Here is a 23900-nt window from a genome sequence, read left to right on the forward strand (position 1 = left end):
AGCCGCGAGTTTGAGCGACGTCGACGCACTTTCCGGTCTTACACGAGACACACACACACACATACACACACGTTTAATTAGTCAGCAGCAGCAGCGCAGCGCGACGAATCCGAAAATTGAAAAGTCAAACAGACTTGAGCTCGGCATACAGCACACGAGGCGCTCTTTGACTCTCGCGCGGATACACGCGCTTGGAAGAGATAGCGACAAGCGAGCGAGCGAGTCACTTTTGCCTCGCGCTAAAGTTTAATCGCGCGTGTAAACGCGACGACTGCAAGCTTTCCCTCTCTCTCGTCGCGGCTTTACACGAATTTCCCCCTCGTATACGTATATCCCTTTTCATCTCCCTCTATTCTTATTCCTCCCTCCTTTTTTCGCAGCCGCCGAGCGTATGTACATTTGTCGCGGATATCGCCAAACAGACTCCGACTCGTCGTAGGAGGGTTTATCCCGGGATTAACAGCGCGTCAAGATTTGTCCCGGGGAGCGGCCGATTTCCGTGTTTCGTTGCCGTGTTTCTCTAATGGCCAGGGCTCTCTCGGAGATCGTTTGTTTTGATAGGTCCCCGACGGATCGCGGCTTAGCGCGCGCTAGAATTCAGCGGCTGCTGCTGCTGTTGAGGAGCGATCGTGATTGAGAGGAAGGAAGTTTGCCAGGTGATTGTCAATATTGGCTGTAATCAAGTACGCTCGATTAATATATCGCCGCGACGCCTCGATTACGCGGCGTGTGTTTGCGGGATTCTGGGACGTACGACTTAAGGTTGATCCCTAACATCAGCTGTTTGGATGCGGATGAAGGGATATTTTATTTTTTAGTAGAGGCAAATGTAAATTATACAAACGGAGCTTTTTGCGCTGGCTCATCGATGCACGTAAACGGCTCGATTTAGAGAAGCAATCAGCGGAACTTAATTACCACAGCGAGTCGATTACCGCTTCGGCAAAAAAAGAGAGGACCGATAATTATCGAACAAAATCCACTGTCTCTTCAAAGAGTCAATCGTGGCGCTTAATCAAGAGCTCGATTCGCGCGCATTAGCCTCTCCCTCTTCCTATTTAGTGCATTACAAATCTGATTTTACGACTCCGCACACACAAACACACGCAGGCACTCTGCATGCACAGACTTTAACGCACCGTGTAAATCATGCATCGCGCGCCTATTATCTGGAATTATGTAATTAAGTATCCGATTTTAACGGCGCTTTGATGTTGATTTCGGTTATGCGCAAGCCACTGGTTTATACACCCACGCACACGCGCCGAAATCAATATGTTAATCCCTGATTAGCGGCTATTCAGCTGGCTACACCGGCGTAAACTCTAATCGAAATATCAGCGATAGCTGTATTACGAAGCGCGAAATCGGTGAATGTAATGCGACGGCTCTGTGACTGTAATTATGGTATTATTATCGTCGACCGTTGACGCGCAACGATGAAAAACTTGATTGCGTCGCGCGGCGGTAAATATTTGCACTCGCTGCACACGTCGAGAGGAAATTGATATTTGGAGCAACGTTGATGGGGAGTGAGAGGGTGAACGAAGCCGTTTATGCATATACAGCTAGCGGAGCCTCTTTGAGTCGAGAATAAAGAGAGAGAGAGAGAGAGAGAGAGAGAGAGAGAGAGAGAGAGAGAGAGAGAGTGAAAAAAACTGGAAACTCTTTATCCTGTGCAAACTGGCGTTGCCCTCCTGATTATACGATCCGGGCACGAGTATCGCGCAAAAACTCGCCCGCTTTTCGCTTCCCCGAGGAACACTAGTGTCTAAAGGAAGGGGTCTCTTTCTCTCTCGATCCATTGTAGAAAATAGAATAGGGCGTTATATTTTAGAGAAAAATGAACAATCGAAGAGAGGACGGAGTATATTCCTGTATAAGGTGTCGAGCGGATGATATCTATGATTCAATAATGAGTTTTATGAAAATTACATCCGCTGCAGATTTTCCAGGAGTTGTCATGCATAATAATCGCTCAAATCAAGTTTCGCTATTTCGGGTAAGACCGACGATTATCCTCTTGGAGATTTCTGAAACGTTAAATTTCGAGAATAATCCATCATCCAAAATCAAATTTCGTAACTTCAAGTCCTTCCATAACATAACTGTCGAGTTCAGTGCGCGAACGAAGCTCCTCTCGCGGCTATTAATCGAAGGCCCGTCGGCTTTCGTTAAAAAATCTCCTCACATTTGCGAAACACGCGGCGAATCGGCGAATCATCCTGCCGAAATAAGCGGAGAAGCGAAGAAAAACGATCGGCCATCGGTCACACGAGAAAAGAGCCTCGATTCGTCGGAAGAGATTAAAAGAGAGATTTGTAAAGAGATCGGAGGATTTTCGGGCGAAGCATCAGAGCTCGAACTTTCTCGCATAAATAAGCATCTCGAGTGTCGCAGCTCGATGCTTTCCGGAGAGCTGCCGGCCCCTTACTCATAGTCCGCGAATTGTCAAAGTTCGCGCGCAGGGCCGGGGAACGGATTACACGCGAATCGCTCATAAAAAGCCCGTCGGGGCTCGCTGTATACCTACGTACGTATACCCGCGAGGGCTTCGCGTCCGTCTTCCCTTATTGCCTTCTGTTTTTCTTCCCGCGCTCTCGTTTGCTTCCGCTCCTCGTTTCGAGTTCGCCCCGGCGCTTTTTATCTCGCGATCTCTCTCTCTCTCTCTCTCTCTCTCTCTCAACTCTCCCACGAACTCGAGAGAAATATCCGGGCCGCGTCGTCCCTGCGGCGCCGTGAAAAAGCAGCACCGAAGGATCCTCTTTTTTTTATCCCTTCTTCTTAATTGCTCGAAGAGAGAGCGAGCGAGAGAAGCTTCTCTCTCTCCCCCGGTGTAGTCTTCCGTTCCGGGGCTTTTTAATAAGAGAGAACGAGCGTTGCGGGGATGGCTTTATATCCAGAGGTGCCGGAGAGTAGCGTCTTGTTAAAAGGATTCGCAATTTTACCGGCTCTTTTCTCTCTCTCTCTCTCTCTCTCTCTCTCTCTCTCTCTCTCTCTCTCTCTCTCTCTCTCTCTCTCTCTCCACCGCCGCGAGTGTACAAAGGTGGCGATGAAAGGAATAATGGACGCGAGACCTCTGCCGGGGGAAGGATTACATCGACAGGTGTCGATGATAAGAACGCCGTATACACGTGTTGCGTATCATGCTATTCAAAAGGAATTTAAATTCTCGACTTCGTCTTACCAGCCCTCAACTCGTTCTACTGGGCTAAAAACACTGCGGGCGCTACACAGCGGTTCAATTAACTCTGACACGGACTGGCTGTTTTCAGAGCGAAGTCTCTAATCCAGTTGGCGCACTTGCTTCTCTGCCTCGCGAAAATAATAAAAAAAGACAGGAGTAAAGGAAACCTGCAGCAGGAGAAAAAAAAACATAATTCCCGAAAAGAGAAGAAGAAAAATTTTCCTCGCAGCAGCAGCATCAGGCAGCTTATGTCTTCTGGGACACGTCTCCATTAAAAGCTCGGTCTGGAAAATGAAAACTAAAATACATGAGAACAGCGGAGAACAATGAAAGAACAACGCTGCAGCAGCAGCAGCTTCGTTCAATTAACCGGAGCAACATTCCGTGCGCTGCGTACTTTCAATCGTTCGACAAATTCATTACGAGTAGCTTGAAGCAGAGAGAGAGAGAGAGAGAGAGAGAGAGAGAGAGAGAGAGAGAGAGAGAGAGAGAGAGAAAGAGAGAGAAAGAGAGAGAGAGATTAGTTTTATTTTGCGTACATTATATTGTACGATTATAAGTTTACAGTGTTACAAGTGAGAAAAGAAAAAAAACAATAGATGATAGATTGAGGCATGTTTAAAGTATGTGTAGTGAGAGAGAGGCGATAGTGAAAGTGGAATGAGCGAAAAAGTAGGTGTGTATGTGCGCGTGGACTGTGTACAAGTTATGTGTTTTCGAGTTGAAAAAAGTGATCCTTAGCAAGTTTTATGAAAGTGACTGTGTTTTCGAGTTGAAAAAAGTGATCCTTAGCAAGTTTTTTGAAAGTGACGGTGGATGAAGTGTTTCTGATGTGTGTTGGTAGGTTATTCCGTAGGAGGCGCTAATATGGAACGAGTTCTTCAGCGTCTCCGTCGCGAAAGCAGGAATTTCCAGAGGTGTCACCTCGCCCCTCACAGGCCGGAGTATGACGCGGAAGTCAAAAAAGGCCAGTACGTATAATGGTACGACCGAGTTAAACATTTTACGTAAGAAATAAGCTGTGAAGTACTTCCTGCGTCCGGCTGTGGTTAGCCACTGCAGCTCCCGCCTGTACGGGGAGATGAGCTCACCTCTCCTTACACCATAGATGTACCGAATTCCTGTGTTCACGAGCCTCTGTAGTTTTAAGTCGAGTTCCTGCGTCAGGTCACAGTATACAAGAGAACAGTAGTCGATGATCGGAAATAGGAGTGCTTGCACAAGATGCTTGCGCAACCTGAGAGAGAGAGAGAGAGAGAGAGAGAGAGAGAGAGAGAGAGAGAGAGAGAGAGAGAGAGAGGAGAGGTAATGGGCGAGGTTGTTCGCGTCGATTCTATGGTATACAGAGTGTATATAGCTATTCAGGAGGGATGTGCTAGCTGCTTGTTTTCGTAAATTTACGTGAAAACGGATCTGCCGAATTACAGGGCGACGATGTCGCGCGTAACTGCGGATCGATGGTTTACTATATTTTTTATTCTCGTTTCGCGTTTGAATAAACGCGTGAAAAAATATCGCACACATCCGAAAACTTAGCGAAAGTGAGCAGTTTTAAACAAACAACAAACAATAAAACATGGATAACATGCCTTTGATACTCTCGGAAAGCTCACGTCGACTCTTTAGGAATTCCAGCGCAGCTGTCGGCGGCTATGCATGAATTTTGATTGATGCGCGCATCTCCGACCCCTATTTTGTATTACCGGCGATTTTCGAAGTCGTTTAAATAAAAATGAAAAACGCGCTCAGCTCTCCCTCGGCCTCGATAACGGCGGCTCGACTGCAGTAGCAGCAACAGTCGGGGATAAACGACACTTGGCCGACGGTCAATCGAGCGCGGCTGTACTGTAAATAGCAGTAGTGCCGCAGTACTAGTCGTTGTGTGTGTACGGGTTTTATGGTCGCGGAGGGGAATTTTTTTCCCTTTTTTTCAGCGGGAGTGCGTCAAAGTCGAAACTGAAGCGCCATTTTCACGAGAAGCCGATGATAAAAATACGAGAGTGCGTGATCAGAATCGATACGTCGATGGGGTCGTGTTTTTTTTTTGTCAATTATATGCGGCAGGTTTGATGGACTTTGTGTGTACACAAATAGGCGGAAAAATGACGTGGAACATATTTGATGGCGTAATTAAAAGATCTTTCTCTGAGCTTTCGTATTGTATAATTTACACGTCTGTCTGTCTATATGCAATACCCGCTAAAATATAAATCTCTGAAGACATTTCAGGCCTGAAAACTGCACAAGACGTCGCGCACATTTACGCTAATTGATACCCTGGTAGAAATCAATATCAGTTTAAAGCTACAACATACCAAGTATTACTAGAGATAGGCGAAAAATAGGTCCATTTTTCGACCAGCGATGAAACGCTTTTTCGGACATTTTTTACGCATTTATTGGAGTAAGAATAGAGTCATACCGTATTACAAGGAATTTTCAAGCTTGTAAAAATAGATTTCATTGCCTAAAGCAAAGCACAGGTGATAGCTAGTTGATGGCTACGAAAGTACTATGCAAAATAAAATCATGAATATCTTCGTATGTCGTGCTTGTATAACTCTAATTGACTGTTAATTGTGTAAACCGTTTGGAAATCGATTAAAATCCGTAAGCCTCTTTGAAATTAGTGTACGACACAAGGAATAATATTAATACGAAAAATTTAAGGTTATGTTCATTCCAACAAATGCTCAAGAAATGGGAGAAAAAGCGTTTCATCACAAGCTATGACTAGGCTATTTCTCATAGCCATTTCATAGTTTACAGCACATTTTAAATTTTCGAATTTCTACCAGGGTAGCTAATTCCAGTAATTGTTGAAATGAATTTTCCATATATATTCTTATATTAAATGCAGCTGACATCCGCGCGCAGGACCGAAGTTACATTTTTATGAAATTAAAACAATCACGTTGGATTTTTCAATAAAATGCGAGAGAATTCAACGCAGCTATAACAATCCAGAGTTCATCAAACATAAAATACTCCAGAACAACAGTTTAATTAATAAAAATCAATCCAACATCATCTTGTTGAAATATCTCTTTATCGTCCCTTAAAACAAATCGAATTTCCCGTAATAGTTCCAGCAGTTTAATCAAATTTCCATCGTAGATACATACCAGCAGCAGCAGCAGCAGCTTCAGAACCGCACTAGAGAGAGAGAGAGAGAGAGAGAGAGAGAGAGAGAGAGAGAGAGAGAGAGAGAGAGAGAGAGAGAGAGAGAGAGAGAGAGAGAGAGAGAGAGAGAGAGAGAGAGAGAGAGAGAGAGAGAGAGCAGCCATACTCTCTGCTTTTGACAGCCGCGCGTTACAACTAAAGTCCAATCCAATCGCGCAGTAGCTGAAGCTGAAATCGCGCTCCTCAGAAACCTGAATGAGCGAAGGCAACGCGGCAAAAAGGAAAGAAGAAAAGCCCCTTTACGGAAAAACCATCAGCGTCCAGCAGCTAGCGATGCAGCTCACGCGAAGCCCATACACACACATACACAAACGCGTACACGTATACAGGTCTCTCCCCTGCGGAGCTGTTCCACTGAAGCAGCAGCTTCGCTTCGAGAGATTCAGATACGCGGCCTTTGCTAAACCAGTTCCGCCGGCGGCGCAGGCTATTGACCTCGCGCTCGAACGCCTGGCTCTCTTTCTCTGCACAGTGTGTATAAATGTGCTCGTCCGAGAGACACACAGCTATATGGGCACTGCGCTGCTCTCTCGATATATTGCGGAGAACGCTCGCTTGCTCTGAAAAAGTGCCCCAAAGACGATTTCATCCGTCACGCGACGCGAGAGCGCTATATGCTTGTTTTCCCGGCGCGAGCGCGCTCGCGATTGTCCGATGCGTGTCGCTCTATCTCTCTCTCTCTCTCTCTCTCTCTTTCTCTCTCTCTCTCTCTCTCTCTCTCTCTCTCTCTCTCTCTCCACTGCGGGATTTTATCGCGCTGAGCATCGAGCTATTCGTCTTTGCGCGCGATTAATCTGCGCCGCACAGTAGTGCCGGTATAGAGATTGCAGCAGTTGCGGGGAGCCGTTGGATTTTTTTGCTTTTACTCCGGGCGCACGATTAGGATTTTGTTTCTGTCTCTCCTTGCAGGACACAGCAGCAGCGTTTGTAGCGAGCGGCTTTTGCCGTAGTTGCGAAATGTATATAGGTGCATGTGTAGACACTAAGCGCGGGGATTTTGAAATTTTGTCGGACGTGTTTGCCTTGCAGTGTAAATACACCTGCAGCCAAGATACAGGCGTTCATCGTCAACGCACGGAGATATACTCGTAAAGCGCAATCGGCGAAAAGTAAACGCGTGTACATCGTAGGTTTTTGAGGAATTAATTGGATTTTGGCTCTGGTTGAGATTCGATCGACGGAAGCAAAGACGAATGGGAGTTTATGCACCGGCGAAATCAGTTTTCACAGAGAAAAGCGTTTCGATATTAACGACGTGATCTTGAGGTGCTTCTTCCGTCGATATTAAATTTCCCGCTTATATTCGAAACTAACGGATCACGTGTAATTTCAAACGAGCTCACGTAGAACATTATCCCCCTGCGAGAGTCTATATCGAGAGAAAAAAAATGGAAATCGTCCGCTGCTCGCGTTAACAACTCGATTGCAAATAACCTCCGGTAAAACCAAAGAAAAATCAGTACCATCAGCGAAGGGCTAATAATTACACTCGATAGATCGAGCGAAACCTGCGCGCGCGTCTGTATACACGCAATCTCCACTGCTGCCGCTGTAGCCGTATCACGAAGAAGAAGAAGAAGAAGAAGAAGAAAAAGGGAGTACTAGTCCCATTTTCTCGCGCAGTCACGATTCCAAAGAGCAGCGGTGCAGACTACACGCTCTGCTCGTTACAAAGTCCCTCTCTCTCTCCTACTTCGCCTCCAATCTCACGGTCCAAGAGTTCTCGGCTGCTGCAGCAGCATCACGGATTATACACACGGCGGCGCTTACCTTCCGCCGCCGCTGCATATTGCTTAGCTTACAGCTAAGGAGCAGCCACTCCCGGGATTTACGACTACCGAGACCCGTATACAGCCTAATAACGCAGTGCAAGTATGTGTGTGTGTGTGTTGTGGGAGAGCAGCGAGAGACTTTTCAATGAAAGGACGAGTGCAATTGAACCGGTGTGCATGTGCAGCGCGTTATTGTACACATTCTATCGAATTAGCCAAGAGAGAGCCATGTGGTACGGTCTGTCTATATATACGGGGGGCGACGTCTGGACACTTATTGCTACTGCAGACGCCCACGTTCCACTTGACACGCTCATCGCCGCCGGCGGTTCTGTTATTGTTATTTCATATCGCAGTGGGAGATTGTGTCCGTGGTTACGAGGAGAGGACAGCGATTTGGCGAGCTGTACGTGCGGTTTAGTGCTCTCTTTATTCTAGCGGTGTAGTACGTTCTAGCTCGTTTTGGATTTTCGCTTTTTTTTTCTATTTTACTCGCAAACACGCGATCATTACATCGTCCGATGATCGGGTTCCAATATTGTAGTGTAAGCATAACACCAGAGTCTCCGAGTTTTCCTCCGCATCTATATATAATACAGCCGATCGGCAAAGAGGATTACAGGGTAATGGGACACTCGAGCGGAAAAGATTACAAGTTAACGGGTTAATTCAGTCGCTCGCGCGCGCGTGCGGATAATCAGTGCTGGAATAGCGAATTACTTCTTCCATGAATATTTAACGCGCCGATTTTCCGCCCTGACGCTTTATTTATTTTGGCTGCAGATCGTTATTCGCGATTTAGATATAATCCGCGGTGGGAACAGCAAGTCAGCGCGCGGTGTTTTCTCTCGCCTAAAATTATATTATATTATAGTTGATTCAGTTGGTTGTGTAATTTCGCTCGAACGAATTTATTATTGCTTCGTAACATACGAGATAACTGACGTTTTATCACATATGGAATAATTCAAGCTTATTAATTTTGAAAAACACGAATTATAAATATGCGAAAATTGAATGATTAAACGAACTTACTTGTAAGTGACGTTCTATCATAATTCTATGAAACGCCTCTTCCGAAATGATCACAGTGTAGTTCCCCCCACTCCCGGCCGATGGCGCCGCAATCTTTCAAAGTATAGGTAAAAATTCGCGCGACATAGGGGAGCGCCATGATGTTCCGCAGCCCGGCATCTATCCTCGCGCGCTTCTTCATTACTTTAAAGCTCTACCGTAACGTTATATCTAAGGGACTTCCAAATTTTCATTTGAATTAAGGGTCTTTGGGTGGGACTGATCATTTCGGAAGAGGTGTTTCGAATGTGCTGTAAATATATCGGTATCTATACCGCACTTTTCTAGGGCACTTTTTACCCAACGGTTTAACGTTTGGGATGTTACCGCTTTATGTGGTTTTTTATAAGATAAAAATAACGAATCTAAGGAATCTAAATTTGCCCTTAGTTCTTTAGTACGTTCCAGATACTCTTCTAAGGCAGTTGCTACGCAGACTTTTTTATTTTTAAGATAATACGGTAAAATTAGTACGGGTTGACTACGATTACGACCAGACGTCTTAATTCGATCGGGAATTTTAATTTCTATGAATTTACGCCCAATCTCGATATTTCTTAGTTTGATTAGAGAGAACGTCTGCATTCTGTGTCCCGTAGTCAGGGCTAGTAAGGTAATCAATTTCGTTGTTAACATTTGAGAAATAATCGAGAACAATTTTCGGATCCCAAGTAGTATCATATTTGGGATTCGATGGCCGCAAGTTCGAAAGGCCTTTAAAAGACCTCTTGATACGACTATCCTGCGCTACTTCTGGGCCCACTAGCAGGGAAATTGCTGATCGATAGCAGTTTATCGTGCTAGAAGCTGATCCATTATTGTAAAGATCGGTCAAAAATTGTAAAGTCATCGGGACGTCGATCTTAAATGGATCCAGTTCTTTTTTCTTGCAAAAGGTCCACCATTTTTTGAAGCACGTTTCGTACTGCTTTTGCGAAGAGTCTGTGATAGAGGATAGCATAATGTCCATCGCTTCCTCCGGAACTCCTCTCAATTCGTGCGCGTTCCTGACAAGATAACGGCCACCAGGGTAACTTTCTCCCAAAATTTGCTCTGGGTTCTGCTAGAAAATATTAAATTTTCTGAAGCCTTAAATTTGATTATTTTAGAATCTATCATTAAATTAAATAGAGGGAACCATTGTTGAGCTGGCCAATCAGGGACAACCATGATTCCTCGAGAACCGTCATCTTGAATTTTCCTTAAGCATCTTAAAATTAAAATTATGACTATTATATTAAAATTAAAATTAATGTACATGGGGGAAAGGCGTAAAAATACATAAATTTTTCCCAATTTAATGTGAACGCGTCCACCGCTACTGAATTGGGATCGCGTTTCCAAGAGAACGTTGTCTTTTGATGCAATATAGGAAGCGAAAATCCAAATATTTTTCCGCTCGCAAAATTGCCATATTTCTTTCGTAATTTGATTTAATTTCTCATATTGGACGAATCCCATTCTATTAACGTATGCAATTGCGGTCGTATTGTCTATACGTAGCAGAATTTGGCAATTGTTACGATTATTCGCAAAGATTTTTAGAACAAAAAAGGCTGCGAGTAACTCTAGATAGTTTATAGAATTAGAACTTTCATTTTCCGTCCAAAATCCATGAACTTTTCTGCCCTCGGAAAAACCACCCCAGTCTGTTAGTGAGGCATCAGAAAAAATTTCTAGATCATATGAGGATCTTTTTATAGGATTATTGGTTTCTGTCCTAATGTTTTATGTCCTATGTCCTATGTCCACCAATTTAGTTCTTCCATAATCTCGCGTGTTATAAACATACTTGCTTCATAGTTGTTGTTATTTTTCAAAAGCGCTAAGAATTTCGCTCTTTCACACGCTTTTGTATACACAAAACCGTAGTTTACTGCAGTGCAGTAAGACACTAACGTACCTAGGATTTTAGCGAATTCTCTAATTTTGATTTTTTGATTAAGTTTCAGTTTAACAATCTTTCTTACACGATCTCTTTTATCTATTGGTAATTCTACTGACATATTTTGCGAATTATATAAAAAACCCAAATATTGACAAGTTCTAGTCGGTATCAGTTGACTTTTAGTGTAATTTATGACAATTCCCAATTGTTCTAAAACAGTAATTACAGTTCTTATACTCTCCAAACATTCGTTGTACGACTGAGCTAAAATTAGAATATCATCCAGATATATAACCAGCAAGATACCTACTCTACGTAAGTGAGAAACTACTGGTTTGAAGATTTTTGTGAATACAAAAGGAGCAACGCTCAATCCGAACGGAAGAACTAAATATTCGTACAGTTGATCGTTGAATTGAAATCTTAAAAATTTCCTATGCTCCTCATGTATAGGTATGAGGTAATAAGCATCCTTTAGATCTATAGAGCCCATAAAACAGCCGCGTGACTTAAGCGTTATCACTGTTCTTCCGTCTTCGAGCTTAAGATGACGATTTTCAATAAATTTATTAAGTTTTTTCAAATTTAAGATTAATCTAGATTTTTCGTTAGATTTAGGTACTAGAAACATATCAGAAACGAATTGATTGCTTCGAAATGAGCATTTCTGAATCGCGCCTTTTTGTTCTAACTCTTTAATTAGATCAAAAATATCGACTGTTTCTTTTCCTGACCAGTCTCTTTCTCTCGGTATGGCATATTGAGTCGGCTTAGAAACAAAGGGTATCTTGAAACCTTCAATCCAAGATAGAATTACGGAATCCATCGTAATTTGTTTCCACTCATTTAGGAAGAATTTTAATCGGCCTGTTATGCCTACCGTGTCGTTTAGTTCCGTTTCCAGTTGGATCTCCGATTCTCGTGATGACGATGTTCGTTGCTCTTCTGGCGGTTGCCGTATTTCCGGTTGTAGTTGGATTAGACCCGCCATGCCTTTCGCTATTGCTGCTAGGGCACTAGCCAACCTGTCTTGCTTATTGACAATACGCGCGTCTCTGATTATTTGCGCAGGCTGGAAAACAGTTTTGAGCCCAGAATTTATCTTAGGAGGCTCGCTGAAGTTACAGTTTTCTGGGAGAGGATATTTCTTTGTCAGGTTATCTCGTTCTTCTTCAGGTAACCCTTGCTTGATGATATCCTCCCACCGTACAGCTATCTCCCAGTGCAATGCTGGAGCGTACACCTTCTCTTCCAAGACTCTCTTGCCAATGGCACTCAAGATTTCCCCACTGAGTGGAGTATCCTCGTTTACTGCGGAAGAATCTTTGCTTGGCGAACGTTTGGGAGCTCCGCGTGAGCCCGAGCGTGAGTCAGACGCACTACCTATTAAAGAAAGAGAGTAAGGCGTCCTTACTAAGGGTGCTCTAATCTCTCATCAGGAAAATAGAAAGACAAAAAATTTTCATTTGTGTTAAATTAGTCGGTTAGAGCCTGGCTAATTTTCGAAATTCTTGTGTAAACGAAATCACAGTTATCTATGAGATAACTTCTCTGACGTGGGTTAGAGCCCAGTCTTGAGTATCCATCTCGGTTAGCGCCGAGTTTTATGGCTGTGATCGTCCTTTTGACTTCAAGCGTCTCGCGATGCTCGCGGTTTCGTTTCGAGGTTAACGCCTGCGAAAGCGTTCGCTTGTTTGCTCAGGTTAGAGCCTGGCAGAAAAAGAAAAAACTTCTTTTGATGAACAGATTATTTACTTACGAGAGCGGGATTCTCGAGATGGACTTGATGTCCCTCCCAAATTCTCGGAACTGCTGCTCGAGTAACGCCGCCTTCGCCGCTTTTCCTTCTTTGTTCTTCTTTTTTCGACTTTCCGTTTTAGTTTCCGAAGCTTCCTTCTTAAAACCTCTCCCGAGCTCTCCGATGAAGTATCGCTGTCTGAATCTTCACGTCTTCGTTTTCTGCCCATCGTCCTTACAGAAAATCTTCTTAGATAAATACACTTAACCTTTGTGTGAGAGCACGTGTGGCTTGCTCGGCACAAAGCGAAAGAATGAGGAAGCGCGCGAGGATAGATGCCGGGCTGCGGAACATCATGGCGCTCCCCTATGTCGCGCGAAGTTTTACCTATACTTTGAAAGATTGTGGCGCCATCGGACGGAAGTGGGGGGAACTACACTGTGATCATGAGGAAGAGGCGTGTAATAGAATAGACTATATTAGTAAATTTCGTTCTCAAGCCTTAAGTAAAACCCACTACTCCACTTTACACAATACGCGAAGCGCGAAACAATCCCGTCGAATGACCCAAAACTCCTAATGCCTTATATTTTCCGAAGCGATAAAGCATGTGCGCGCGCGTCTCCCCGCGAGAAAAGTTTTGCAGTTTCAGCTCCACTGCTTCCACACACACCCACACCCCTGCATTGTCGTGTATCCATACCTATATCTGTATATAAAAAGAAAGCTCTTTGTACACGACAGCGCGCGAGAGTTATCGAAAAAATTTTTGTATCCGACGTGAAAGCGGGCTCCACTCACGCAATAACTCGAGATAGAAGATTGCCGGCTGCGCCGCACGAGCCGAGAGAGAGAGAGAGGCCCTTCGGGATGTGCTAAAGCAGCCCGATAAAAATACATGCGTATTATATGTTACAGCCAGACTCTCCCTTCCGTCTGCGCTTAAAATTGCTCCTTTACTCCAGCCGAAAAATAGCGGAAAGGTCTATATGGCCCCGCACCTAACCTCTCGCTTTCTCTACCCCGCGTGTCAGGTCGTAATTTCCAGGGCCAAGCTTAAGCGCATAGGAGGAAAGAAGAAGAAGAAGAAGAAGAAGGGGATGGGATATATAGAGGCGAGAAGAGAACGGCTTCGTCGTCGCATTATGGCCGGCGAGAGAGAGAGAGAGAGAGAGAGAGAGAGAGAGAGAGAGAGAGAGAGAGAGAGAGAGAGAGAGAGAGAGAGCCCGAGGGATAGAGAGGAGGAAGAAGAGCCTAGGCTCGACAACAAAACCCCTCGCAGCAGCAGCAGCAGCGCCGGCGTCACGTGATATTAATACCACGCGCGCGCGAAGGTGCCTTTAATAAGTCCGCGCGAGGTAATGAAAGCCATTCATATGAAAGTTTTCCGTCAGGGGCTGTGCAGGACCAACAGCAGTCCGTGAGAAAGAGAAAGCTGTGTGTATATATATACTCGCTTTAACTGCCCCCGCGTGTGTGAGAGTGTAGGGAGCGACCCCTGCCGGACTGAGAAAAAATACTTTCTAAAGGGTGCAGGCTCTGATGCCGGCTGCTTATCTGCGGAGGTCGGGGGTGGTTCATTATTCGCCCTTCGTAACCTACTTTTTCATACACGTCGCGGACCGTCCAGCCTGCTCTCGTTCGCGTTTTTGGAGTTTAATTTTCCCGTTGTTATGTAAGGTATACGCAGTTTTTTTGAATTTTCGACGCTCATGCTCGTTATTGGCATCGCGTTTTAATGAAGCTGTCCGCTTTCGGCGATTGACTGATGATAATAAAGCTGGTCTCGTTAAAATTCATCCTTCAGAGAAATGTTGATGCTCTTGAAACTTTGAAAATTCATGCGTCCCCTGAACCGCTTATATTATAGCAAAAACTGCTAACTAGCTGTGTGTACTATGTATAATAATGCAAGAACGATGCATTCAAAGCTCTGGAAATGCACTTTTTATAAACCTCTCGCTCTAACAAAAGACACAGCTGACCATGACCATGTGCTCTGTGTATTAGTAATCCGCTAAAGAAACTGACTGTAAAGCTTTGAAAATTCACTTTTCGCATAAACGCCTTGATTAACAAAAAATGTGGCTCATCTCCACCCAACCGTGAGTCCATGGCACGATATTAAAAATCCTTTGATAATCCCTCAAGCTGCTCCGCAGCAGCGTACGTTATTTGAATTTTCCATCGATCATAATTTTCACGAAAACTGAATCCATCCTCACGAAAAATCTTCCATTCGCAAACAAACTCAATAAGCACCCATACCTTGATTAAAAGCAGTTATTACTTTCTCCGACACTCCGCTGCACGACGCGCACGTTCCACGAAAATCAAGCGACAAAAGTCGCTGCACGAATTGCCGCATCGCCGAGTCCCGTATGGTATAAGCCCACCCACCGCATTTTTCCATCCCCCATATCCCGCATCGCAGAACGTGCGCGATGATCTGATTCGGACGGATGGATAGTTCGTCACTCGCTCGCGAGCCGTATGTGCGCTGCAGGCGAGTGACGTGATTAAAAATAACGCGGCCGCCGCCGCCGAGCTCGTCCCGCCTCTGAATTATACACGACGTTAATGCATTTTGGCTTTCTCTATCCCTCCCGCACATGCCTCTGGTTGTTCGAATGGATGCGGCATTGTACGTCGGATAATTAATTCATCCCCTTGGGCCAGTGTACCTAACGCATTTACCGGCGGCTGTCTCGCGAATGTACAATCCGCCGCGTGCGTCTAACCTCCCCCCAGCTCTGCATACATATTCCGTTTCGATGCGCTTCTTTCGCCGCGTTACTCTGCGGCTCATTGCTAATTCATCAGCTGTGGTGCGCGATGCGTGCGAGAGAGTGCAGCGATTGTCGCACTTCGCTCCGAGATTCTCGAGACGCACTCGTGTGTACGCAGCAGCTGTACTGTAAAAAGCTTTTAAAACAGGGGGTGAAAAGCACTCGATGATGCGCGCGAGCGAAGCTTTAATTTTTCAGCAGCGCTATACCACCCGCTGTGTTAAAAAATTTCGCGCAGAGTGCTCTTAATGGAATTCGCAGCTCTCTCGGTGGAAAAACATGCGAAAAATGGGAATTGCTGCGCACTACTAGCACTCGGGTAATTGAAAGGATTAAAAGTAATTTAACGGCGAGAGCGTTTTTCGATTCGCCTCGTGCGAAATGTGTGACTTGAAATAAACGCTTTGTTTTTTTTACGCGTTCACGCATTTAATCGCGAAATAAGTTCTCTCTCTACATATACAATAACAAAAGAAAGCAGGGTATAGCAGCAGCTTTCGTGTGTGTACAGTATAACTCGCAGCGAAAATTACGCAGTTCCCACCCCTTGCGTCGCGTCGGAGCGTGTACAAGTAGCCGACTCCACGGCACTAGACTCGCGACGAAGCGTAAGAAGAAGCAGAAGCAGAAGAAGGAAAGTAGAGGATGGAAGTGCGCGATGGCGACGAATCGAGGCTTAATTCGAACGAGCGCGAGAGAGACGGCTTTGCGATACATCCGGGCCGGACCCTTACCGCCGCGGCGGTCCCTCCTAATTCGGCTGAAATTAATTAACGCGCGGCCCGCCGCTGCGGCGAACCGAGCGTGAATCGCTCTCTCTCTCCCTCTCTCTCTCTCTCTCTCTCTCTCTCTCTCTCTCTCTCTCTCTCTCTCTCTCTCGACGAATTTGATTAGCGTCAGGGGCCGACGGCTGCGGGAAATCGCCTTGTGCTCTGTATACACACACTGCTGCTTCGAATTTTCAATTCGTGTACCGAGTGTAAGTATTAGGTGCTTCGATTTTTTTTTTCACTTGCTCCGTTGTCTTGCAGATTTCTCGGGGAAAATCTCCATCACAAATCTGCTGTTATTATACGCTGAGGTAGAGACGATTACACAGCGCTAAAAAGCGCGTAATCTCGGCGTGGCTCGCTTAAAAGCCGCGAGAATTTACATAGTCAAGATACCGCGAGCGAGCGCGCGAGAAAAACTCCTTGGTTTTCTCCGCAAGCTCGCTTATGATTCCATGCGCGCGCAACAAAAAGCAGGAAAAACTACTCGGCGTAATCCCTATACACACACACACACAGGTCGCCGCCGCGACGGCAGCTTATAAATATTTTTCACCGTAGCCGTTTCCTTTTCCATCCACGATCTTTCTCTCCTTCTGCGCTGAAAGTATACAGCAGCAGCAGCTTTTCCACGTTGGCGCGCCTCGATTTTCCGGGCCATGGCCCCCGATCCGCCGGCGCCGTCGAGTTGCTGCACATACGTCTTTCCGGATAAAAATCCGCTGTGCCGTGTGTGTGTGTGCGTGTGTATGTGTGTGTCTGCCGATCTAGATACGCGCGGACGAGGTGGCGCGGCAAGAGGGTTAGCGCAATTAGCCTCTCGAACAAAGCCGCTCAGAGATGCTCTAGTACTGTGTATGTGTGGGACACGACGTTATTATGGAAGTGTATAGAGGTGGTGGAGGCCACTTATTTGGCCGGAGTCCAGCGAGTGCCTCCTCGCGCGACGGGAATGTCCATTACTCCATTAGCGGTCGGAACGTTAACTCTTTATTGCCTCCGCGCATAGGTGTACCCTGCATACACGCAATGCCTTTCATTGTCAAGGCTTTTAACAGCCGACATTATCGCGCCGGATTCGAATTCGTTGTGTGTATATATTATAAACCTCTATCTCTGTTTTTACACGGGAATTTTCGCTCCGGCGGCGTATGTTGCCTCGGAATTTCGGATCAAACACTTTTTCGCGTCTGTTTGCGCTGCCGCGGGGAGGAGGGGGAAAAGTGAGTGCCGGCTTTTTCGACTTCTCTCTCCCTTTCGTATACGCGATATTGTGCGCCGGCGTTTTATTGCTTTTCCGGTGGCGCTTGTTTTCCGAGAGAGGATTTGTAGCCAGCCGCGTTGAAATATTTGCGATTGCCCGGATGGAGTTTTGTTTCCTCGTCCTCCGCGATAATTTCTCCGATATACTGAACGCGTTGTTGCCGCCCCACGTGAACGTATACCTCTCCGAAGCCTTGAATTATGCATCGGATCAGTTTGTCGCTGTCACGAGATCGCTGTATATGCGTAATGATGTACATTTTGAAACAAAAAATGAGACATCGCACACGTGTAGTACATACATCGGTCTCGCTTTTATCATCGCGTGATCGATCGACAGCAGTGCAATGACTTCCGTTCCATCGATCGTTTATCTCGCCTCGTTATCTGTCGCAGCAGCAGCAACGTGTGCGCGTCCTCTGTTTGCTCTTGAGCCGCGCACCGCGTGCACGCAATTGCTGATAAGTGAGATATCAAATAAAGCCACCGCGACGCTGTGACGGAAAAAAAAATTCGAGACTCCACGCAGTCCAGTGCTGTTGCGGCGTTGATTAATCAAACGCGCGGTCTTTTCTTTTCTCACATGGCAAAAGGTGAATTTTGTATTGTTCGACGGTTCGACGTCGAATCGTGAATAACAGATATTGTAGCTGGAAGGGTAATTGTCGTGTAGGTCGAAATTAGGTGTTAACTCGAGCCGCTAAAACCCGCAAGAAAAAGCACATCGTCGTGTGTCTAAAGAGAGCAGAGCCGATAACGCGGCGCACAGTCTCTCTATCAGAGACAACGACGACGACGACGACGACGACGACTAGAGCGAGAGACGTGCGGACATCCGGGAAACGGAATTCCCCTCTCGTTATCCCCCGCGCTGCAAGTAGATAGCCGCGCACGGCTTGTCGCTCTCTCACATATACATGTGTGTGTTTCGTTTTCTCGGACGCGGCGATTTCACACCCGCTCGAACAGCTCACCTCTCTTTAATGGAAATCCTTCATTCTTTGCTTCTTCATCTTCCAGGTGCAGTGGATCGCGCAGATGAGCCGTTGGAGGAATGGAGCATCGCCGCGAAGAGCCGATTCTCACGCCTGAGGTCCTCGACGCCCACGACAAGTAGATACTCCGCAGCGGGACATGTCGCTGAGATAACACAGCAGCTGCAATCGAGGCAAAAAGGCAAAATCGAACGGCTCCTCGTCGGATCAAGAGATAGCGCGTTGTATAGTCGAGGCCGTAAGAGAGCAAAGCAAGCAGCATAGATGATGGCGTTTCCGCGGCGACGCAGCCTCTGGCTCAAGGTTGCGATCCTGGCCGGAGCCGTATGGCTGACCGTCTGCTTCCTCCTCTACACGGAGGACAGAGCCGCCGTGGCTGCCGCCGATCAGGTCCAGCAGGTCGTGCAGCAGCAGCAACAGCCGGTCGCCGCGCCTCAGATGGCCAATGGCTTTGTGCCGCCCATGGCCCAGTCCGTCAAGCGGGAGACTCAGGGAAACGGAGCCAGCAAGCCGAAGATCAACCAGGCTGGTCCCGAGCAGGGTGAGTGTTTCGTAATGAAAACGTTGCCCTTTGGAATGCGATTCAATTTTATCCGTAACAATTACAATTTTAAACGGTCCGCGTATATCGTTAAAAATTCACGGTATGCGCGCACTCCTTTGGAAATATTATTGCGCGGAGCGCAACAACGAGCGCGTTTTATTCATAAACTTTATTCGCGCACTCAGCTCGATCAATCTGTCGCGGTGAACAAAAAGAAGGGGAGGGGGAGGGAAATCCTTTCGATAAATTTTCGACAAACCCGCGGTGCAACGCTTCGTTCTCTGACCTTCTTTCCAATTTGAAAATACAGGCGGCGGAGTACTGGTGGCGCCGAGGGATCAAGACACGTCGGCTCCAGGTGAAATGGGCAGACCGGTTATCCTGCCGGCGAATCTGACGACGGAAATCAAGAAGCTCGTGGACGATGGATGGATCAACAATGCTTTCAATCAGTACGCCAGCGATTTGATTTCCGTTCACAGATCGCTGCCAGATCCTCGAGACCCTTGGTAAGTCAACTTTGCTCGCCTTCTCTCTCTCTCTCTCTCTCTCTCTCTCTCTCTCTCTCTCTCTCTCTCTTTTATTCATTTCGCTCGGGCTGGCCTTGTATTTGCTTCGGAATTTACTCTCCGCGATTTACAAGTCGAGCTGTGCTGTAGCCTGCGATGATGGAAGAGGGAGAACTATACTGCGCGCGCGAACGTATGTCTGCAGCGTGTATACGACTGAGCGGCGGGAATCAATTTTGCAAAAAAGCAATTTAACTTTTTTTTCCCTATTCCATAACGAACTCTCTCTGTGTTTGATATTCTTTTTACGGCTGGATATGGCGTATTAAAGTTTTGATGGAAAGCGCTCGGATTTATTGCTTTTGTGTTTATTTCGAAATTCACTTTGCCGATTTACGAGACTCGAGTGTTATGAAAAAAAAAAAGATCGGTGCGTTCGAATCATCTGTCTGCTATATAGTACACTGACACACTTGCGTTATAATTACGCCAAGGTACACACCCTGCGTCCCTCCAAATATTTGGCTGGCAAACACCAAGGACACCCGAGGGTTACTCGGTTATTCGCTCGCCCCATCGGAAACAGCGAGGGGGCAGCTCCCGCGCGCCAAATATAAATAACGAAGGTCGGACGAGCGGTGGCGACCCCCTCGGTACACCTAATCGACCAAGAAGAAACCTTGAGGGAAATCAAGGGAACACATTAAGGATTTCCCTTCCCGCCGCGCGCGCTTGCAACAGGGCAAAAGTTGAGACGCTCGTAAATTGGGCGGTCGCGCGCGCGGGCTAGTTGCGAACCGCAGCGCGAGAAATTAGCATCTCCCTCGCGGGTATTAATTACCATTTTCGTGATATTAACCGACATTATCGGGACAGCTGCCGGTGGTGGTGGTGATGGTAGCGGGTGGGGCCAACTTCCCTACAGCCGACCGCGAGCCATCGCCGACTTGTCCTCCGCGGAAATGTGGCCGTACCGCAGAGACCGGAGAGAGGGAGAGAGGGAGGAATCTAGCGCGTAATCCGGCCACTTGTGCGCGCGGAGAGGGCACTTTGCAGGACTCGTCCCTGTATACCTGTGTGTGTGTGTGTATGTGTGTGTGTGTGTAGAGCTATTTCGCGGTCTCTCTGCGTATGGCCGTGTGTGTGCGGGTGACGGGCTTGAAGTGCATTTTGACGGCGGAGAACGTTTTTGCTAGTGTACACACCGCCGAACGTGATTATATTTCTACGAAATTAAATTCGGTTATACGACTCGCGTAGGTCGATATTTTAATCACCGCACTTTTGCATACGCAAGCGAACGGCTTCAATATACAGGCGAAACGAGAGAAAACATAATTTTACCGATAAAAACCCTGAAAGCCGCGAGTGTTTGCCTTTCGCCCGAAAAAAAGAGTACTAATTAAATGTACAACATCGAGTTCGCGAGACACTAACTCATTTTCATCAAAAACGCATCGGGGAAACGACGATGAGGAGGAGGCCCGTGTGTAGCTAAGCTGCGTAATCTTTTAGCCGGTCTGTTTGACGAGCTTTTGACATGATTGCGCTCGCGGTTCTTCGTTTATTCAACGCTGCTGCTGCTGCCACATCCGAATTATGAAAAACGCTGGAAAAAGAATATACCTTCCGCGAACGGGACTTTTCAATTTTTCCATCGTCCCCCAGCAGCAGCAGCTGTCATGGAAATAAGAAATTCTTGCATCAGCCTCTTGCATTGTCTCGGTGGTATATTCAGAACGTTTTCTTCGTCGCGACAGTAGTCGGAATGACAATGGGGGGATAACTCGCCGAAATTGCTACTCTACTTTCCCACAGACTTCTCCGCACACGTATATACACAGTCCTACAAAACGAGCTGAGATTTGTATACATGAGATACAGCCGGCGAATTCATAGTAATCGCGGCCGAGCTTTCGGCTCAAACAAACGAGCATTAACTCTGCGTTGCTCTGCTGCACGTGTCGCCAGTGGCAGTTGCTTCTTGATAATGTTCCAGTAGACACCCACCCGGAACATACAGGTAGACACACCTACGCGTCCGACCACGTAACTTGGATCAATTCGGCCAGCGCTGTTTGCTCGGGACTCTATACATAATTCCCATTAGCACTTCGCGCGCGCGCCTGCGTGTATTATTAGCTGGCCGGTGAATTCCGAGGGTGCGGATTTTGGTTTTTGATGTTTACGCAGTCCTGGAGAAATTTCGTGCGGCTGATTGCATGCGTCAGCTTTGTTTTTGTGGTATGTGCTACATACGAGCTTTCCGGTCGCTGCACGCAGGATGTTGTGACCGATAAGATAGACTCTCTCGCGCATTTCCAAACGATATTATAATTACGTACTGACGCGATATTTTCAACTATACGCACAGCGTGAATTGAAATGCGCATCTTCAATCAGCCGTAACGCACACACAGACCATCAGCTCTCTCATCCACTCGCACAATCCATAATGCTAATGAAGCCGCTGCGCTGTTCTCGCCGAAGAGTCTCACTCAGCACACCGCCCCCCCCCCTAACACACACACACACACACATCGGCAGCTACAGCATCGGCCAAGTGGAGAGTTGTAAACGACCTAAATTACAGCGTCAACACATCCTGCGCTCGCGAGAGAGAGAGAGAGAGAGAGAGAGAGCATAGAATAGAACGTACGTGCGTGCGCGCGTTTACGGAACACTTTATCGAGCAGAGGTCAATGACGGCTAGCCAGCCTCTCTCTCGCGAGCGAATTGAAACCGGAGGCTGGCCAAAGTGCGCGCGCGCAAATGGAGAGAGTATATAGCCGCGGTCTGCCTCCGCTGCTGCTCTGTATATACGCCGCCCCCGCCGGCCCGCGACCTAATTGGCAAATCGGTATGAATGGAACGCAAGAAATTTCGAACGCGTTTACGGCTCTCTGCGTGTGTACTCGAGATTCGTGTGCGGGGCTGCTGTTCTGACGGTGCGATGGATTATTGTAATTGTTGTTGTTATTACGTTCCCGCGGATACGAACTTTTACTCGATATCCGGTTTCGCTCGCGATGAACAAACAGTGACGGAAATTGCCGACATAACATTATCTGCGCGGTAGGCGAGGGAGACCGCGAGATAAAATATTAACGATTCAATCGGCGATAATTACCGCGGGAATATCCATCCCCGCGTGTATACTGCAGCCTCGGTCGCGGGCTTTTTTCCGCTCCAATTTTCTGAAACGCCGTCTGCTGGAAACGTCGTGTTTGAAGAGGCAGCCTGAGTACTTTTCCATTAAAAAAAAAAAAAAAAAAAAAAAATGAGATGGGACGAGTCGTCGTCGTCGTGGGTAATTGAATTTCTTCTGAAACTGATAATCAGGAATTAGCTTCTTTCACTCGCATCAAAAGATCCCGCACAGAGTTAGGCAAAGTCTCTTTGCGCAAAATGAGCTGCTGCTGCACAGCATAGCCTTATCGAGCGCGTCGAGCCGGATATAAATATATATCGAGAAGCTGCGATTTGTCTATATAGCTGACGCGTTAGTAATTCGCAGCTTTGTCTTTCTCTGGCGTTCGCCGATTTTCCGCGACGAGATGCAGACTGCAGGTAATCTAATACAGCGGGGCGATTTGTGACAGATGTCAATCGTTCTGGAATAATGCATCGGATTGGATTCCTTTTCCGTGAGAGACGCGCGCCGCTCGAAACAGATGCAGAAGCGCACGAAATATCGGAGAATCTGTACTTCGCGTCGTGTGTTTATGTATGCACGGCAGCGCCCGCGCGCGATGCTGTTGTTCTTTTCGGATATATCGAAATATATGGGTTGCATTGCTGTAACGTTGTTCTTCCTCGCCGAGAAAATCAGCGCCGATGTGTGGAAAAATGCAAAGCTCGGCTCTTTCTTCGAGCTTATGTATTTTCAACGGTAAGAATCGCGCGGCGGTGTACCTATTGTTTGTCGACGAGTTCGAAACGCTCCAGTGGGAGATTATAGCTTCAATGTTTAAGTAGGCCGTATTCTCGGAACTCTGTACGTGTAGGAAAGTTAACCCGCTTTTGAAGCTTCGTATAAACAATGCAATCGGTTGATTTCACGACTCAGCTCATACGCGCTCGTTAATATTTGAACGGAGGCAGTACAGCTATACAGTTCGAAAAAGCTGCTCCCAACACCGCAACTCCGAATAATCACTCGCTCCGAACGAATAACCAATCCGTAAC

The 23900-nt window shown here is 46.6% G+C and overlaps 1 protein-coding gene across 3 annotated transcripts in view; it reads left to right on the forward strand.

Moving 5' to 3' along the window:
* LOC100121727 (putative polypeptide N-acetylgalactosaminyltransferase 9) overlaps nt 1-23900 on the forward strand; it is a 95865-nt gene that overhangs the window by 49179 nt on the left and 22786 nt on the right. For all 3 annotated transcript variants that reach the window (XM_016982080.3, XM_016982078.3, XM_032596880.1), the window contains 2 exons: nt 18685-19200; nt 19514-19712. In XM_016982080.3, coding sequence (XP_016837569.1) covers nt 18924-19200; nt 19514-19712 — 476 coding nt within the window. In that variant the 5' untranslated portion in view covers nt 18685-18923. The remainder of the gene's footprint in view (nt 1-18684; nt 19201-19513; nt 19713-23900) is intronic.

Source organism: Nasonia vitripennis, chromosome 2 (assembly GCF_009193385.2).
Source record: "Nasonia vitripennis strain AsymCx chromosome 2, Nvit_psr_1.1, whole genome shotgun sequence".
NCBI classification, from domain to species: domain Eukaryota; kingdom Metazoa; phylum Arthropoda; class Insecta; order Hymenoptera; family Pteromalidae; genus Nasonia; species Nasonia vitripennis.